The sequence below is a fragment of the Eptatretus burgeri genome, chromosome 10 (assembly GCF_056783735.1).
Source record: "Eptatretus burgeri isolate ZD-2024b chromosome 10, Ebu_testis_v1, whole genome shotgun sequence".
In the NCBI taxonomy this organism is placed as follows: domain Eukaryota; kingdom Metazoa; phylum Chordata; class Myxini; order Myxiniformes; family Myxinidae; genus Eptatretus; species Eptatretus burgeri.
In genome coordinates this window covers 60,828,669-60,833,075 of record NC_140970.1, presented here as the reverse complement: position 1 = coordinate 60,833,075, position 4,407 = coordinate 60,828,669, and the positions used below count along the sequence as shown (strand labels likewise).

At 39.8% G+C, this 4,407-nt stretch overlaps 1 protein-coding gene across 3 annotated transcripts in view; it reads left to right on the top strand.

The window, feature by feature from the left end:
- Window positions 1–318: 318 nt before the first annotated feature.
- LOC147018681 (LIM domain only protein 7-like) overlaps window positions 319–4,407 on the top strand; it is a 158,282-nt gene continuing 154,193 nt past the window's right edge. Inside the window, exon 1 of one of the 3 annotated variants that reach the window (XM_085898603.1) lies at window positions 319–710. In XM_085898603.1, the coding sequence (XP_085754729.1) occupies window positions 465–710 (246 nt within the window). In that variant the 5' untranslated portion in view covers window positions 319–464. The remainder of the gene's footprint in view (window positions 711–4,407) is intronic. The other 2 variants (XM_085898602.1, XM_085898604.1) reach the window with 2 other exon arrangements.

Below are 4,407 nucleotides of genomic sequence, written 5' to 3'. Positions count from 1 at the left end.
GGAAGTTGTTGTTGTTGTTGTTGTTGTTGTTGTTGTTGTTGTTGTTGTTGTTGTTGTTGTTGTTGTTGTTGTTGTTGTTGTTGTTGTTGTTGTTGTTGTTGTTGTTGTTGTTGTTGTTGTTGTTGTTGTTGCTGCTGTTGTTGCTGCTGCTGCTGCTGCTGCTGCTGCTGCTGCTGCTGCTGCTGCTGCTGCTGCTGCTGCTGCTGCTGCTGCTGCTGCTGCCTTTAGGACGCGGCTCTTGGACACGTTTGTCCTTGCTAATCCTTAAGAGGCGAGGTCCGCACACACGTTAATGGCGCCCCCTGCAGTTCAGCCCCGTGTGTGAGCCAGGTCGCTGCACCCTCCGTTCGCGATCCCTCCCAACGCTGCTGCCACTTTCCGGACAACAAGTGCAATCTCGCGGATCGGAAGATGAGTTAAAGCGGCGACATTGCTTCCTTCGAGCAGCTCCCTCGGTACTAAACATGGAGAGTCCCGTAAGAAAGCAGCATTTACAATCGGTGCCCGAACATGACGACCAAGATGGAAATGAAGATGACAATTGTGAAAAGGAGGAGTGCGATGTGGCTGAGATTTGTCGAGACGAGTGTGAGTGTGAAATCAACGCCGGTGTCGGTAGACCTGAGGTACAGGTGAGGAAGAGCGACGAAGACCCTCGGGAGCTCGAGACAGTCCTCACAGCCCAGGATGAAGCGCTGCATTGGTTGCAGGTTCGTTATAACTTATAATGTTTATATTTTGTGTTTTGTTGAATTTTTTTCCTCCGTTTTTTTTTTTTTTTTTTTAACACCAAGGTTTAAATAATATAATATTTCCAGGCGACGTTCGCGCTTTTATACTTCAAAGAACGTGCTTTTGTTTTCTGGAACTGCCGCAAATCAAACGTTACACATACATCGCCCAATCCTCATCAGTTTTTAATCTCGCCTTTTTATTGCAAATTAATATTGTTTGCGGTAAAAGTGTAAAAAAAAAATAATAAAAAAAAAAACCAGCAGCGAATGTGAGAAAAGGGCGAACCCATGTTTTCATGTCGCGGTTTTTTTAATCGATTTTAAATGTTGTCATCATCGATACTTGGCTCGACCTCGTCTTTCATCACTGCCGTCGATTTATTATGACTGCAAATATTTTTTTTTTTACACAACAACAACACAACAACACTTCTTTTGTCAATTTTAAATTTCTCTCCTTTCCTCCATCACAATCCCAACCCTTCGCCTACGTAATAAATAGACGGTTCGTCGCTCAAGGTCTGACGTCGCTGTTTACAAACGAGACTTGTTGGGCTTAAACTTTAAAGGTCGGGGGCGAGTGCAAGCTTTTCCGTTTGAGGGAGTTTCTCCACGATTTTGTTTTAAAATAAATAAATAAAACAGGTCCACGTGGGTTTGTCCCATTTTTTTTTTTTTTTTTCTGTTTTCCTGTCTCTGTCTCTCCATCTGTCCATGTGACCTGTTTTTGCCAAAACCGCGTTTGACTCCACAGAAACCCTTTGTTCCCTTTTGGCAAACTGAGGCTTTCTCGTCTTCTCTCCTGCCATGTCGGGTGGACCCATGGGTGTGGGGAGGTATGGTCGAGGACTATCAAGTACTCGATGAAATGTTCAATCTTCACGTGTCCCGAATGACGGTTCGAACAAAAATACCTCCTGATGGAAAAGTTAGACTTGCAGTGTCTGTATGTATTTTAAAGATTTCTTAAGTATATTGATGACTTCCGTTTCTGTTTGTTTGTTTGTTTGTATGTTTGTGTGTTTGTTTGATTGTAGGCACGATAACTCGAGAACGGAAGAAGTTACCAATGTCAAATTACACCACGTGATTCAGGAGGGTGGTGGCTCGCGCTGATTAGATTTTGGTCAAAATCGGTCAAAGGTCAAGGTCACAGTGAGGTCAAACATCCAAAACATTCGATTTTTGATGGTTTGGTGCAGAATCATCGTATAAACTTCTGGTTTGCGTCGGGACCTTCTCGAGAGACAGCTTTTATTAGACAAGGTCAGAGGTCAAGTTGACGATTTCGTAAGTACCAGTCTATGACTGCTTGTTTATTTATTTATTTTCTCTATCTCAAAATGTGTAGAATCAATGTTTCCATTCGCATTTTTGAAGTTTGTTCAATTAATTATTTTTTTCCTAGGTTTCCAACAACAATAATAACAAATGGTGCCAGGCACAACAAATCCCGCCCATTTAAGGCATAAAGTTATTTTGTGGATCAAGTTTAAATTTGATACATCCTTAACCTGAATGTTGATTATAAGGAATATTTTAGTCTTAGTTTGAAGTCAATTAAACCATTTTTGACGAAGTTATGACCGTAAAATGATTTTAACCTTTCAAGGCCACGTAAGGTCAAAGGTCATGGTGTCAAATGAAAGTCAATAAAGGACTTTATATACGTCTTCCAAAGTAAACATGCATATTCCAAACCTTTTTTGATTTATAATGGAAAATTTGTAATTTTGACCGATGACCATGACCCCCAAAACTTCGGACCCTACCGATCTTCACAAATATGCATACTATAGGAATGGGTAGGATTATAAGTGACAAATAGAATAAGGTTCACTATAAGCTTAGTTTGAAGTAAATCAGATCATTTTTGACGAAGTTATGAGCGAAAAATGATTTTGATCTTTTCGTGACTTTGACCCAAAACTTCGTGGGGTCATCCAAGGTTCATTGCCCACCGGTGCATTAAATTTGATAGTGTTTGCTAAAGCCGTTTTGCCGTAAAGTTGCTAACAGACAAACAAATAAACAAACAAACCGGACGATTACAATATCCCGCTCCCTCCCTCCGGAGGGGGCGTGATAACAATAAGACGTTGTGCAGAGCACGAAACTTGCAAAATCGATGAAACAAATTTGACCTCAATAATAATTGGCTAGTTGAATTCAGTGACCTGATTTGCAAATCGTCTTAAAATTTCAAGTCGATCGGATGAAAATTGAAGATTTTAGAAATACCACCTCAGTTGTTGACCTTGGGCCTATGTTGACCTTTTGACCTCAAAAACTATAAGCTTCTTCCTGATGAACTCGACCATGTGGTGAAGTTTCGTGAAGATCGGTTTAAAATTGTGACCTGTAGGTGATAAACAGACAAACAGACAGACAGAATAACAAAATCGACGAGCCAATATACTTGAAAAATCTTCGATTTTGCAAGTAATATCAATATTAATTAATTTATTTTATTTGCATCACGCCTTTTACTTTTGGATAGAAGGCGAGAATCATGAAAAGTTTGCAGGTTTGTGCTGTCTGTAGCCCTTGTTACTCCACGCATGGGAAATGAAAAGCAGGGTTAAGCAATTGGTTCATGTCCGTCTGTCTGTCTGTCTTGTCAGTTTATGATTGAGGAACAGCTTATTGAAACTGAATGTTTATATTTTCAACAGGAATCGGAACATGGATAGAAAGACAGTTTTGCCGTACTTTGGTTTTGAATGCATGCCGATCGAACATGTACAGAAAGAGAGATAATTTTTTTTTTAGCTCACCTGGACTTTGGTCAGGTGAGTTTATGCGATCGGGCAGTGTCCGTGAGTGAGTGACTGAGTCAGTTAGTCCATCCATAAACACTTCAGTAATGATCGCTTCAACCAAACACACGATTTTGATGAAACTTGGTCACAAGCTTCATATCTGATGCCCAACGAAGGTGTATTGACCGCATCAAAATCTGCTCTCATTAAATGGGTCTACGGGGGAGGGGAGGGGTGCAGGCTTCACTACCCCCCCCCGGCCACCCAGAATAGGTATTTGACCTCTTCTCCGGAACTACACACACAATTTCAATGAAACTTGACCACAACGTTCATCACCTGTGATGTCCTAAAGTTTTTCACTGTATTAAAAAAGTCAGGGTCTAAGGGAGTCTGTGGGCTGTTTGAGTGACTGTTGCACCTGATCCAGGTGAGCTTCAAAACGAGTGGTCCTATTTTTGCTCTGTCTGTCAACCTGGAGCTCAAAATTAAAAATCATTCCAAATCGGAAACTTTCTGTTTTTAAAGACGTCATAATGGACATGTACAATATGCATGAATAATGTGACGTGTTAGATAGGGTAGTGTAATAGATCCTGGGTAAAACCCGGATATAATTTATTTATATGCCTTTTATACCTTCACTGAAATTGAATTATAAACTTGAATACTGCAGAACAAAAATTGCCTTCATAATACTTCCAAGAACTTCCAGTTTTTCAGTACTTGGACATGTTCTATTGGGTAGTGTATGAGAGTGGTTGGTGTATGAGACCGCTTGAATCTCGCTAAACTTCCAGATTTTTTTAAATTACCTTTTAAATCGTCATTTTATTTTATTTGAAGTATATGTATGTATGTATATATATATGTATATATATATATATATATATATGTATATATATATATAT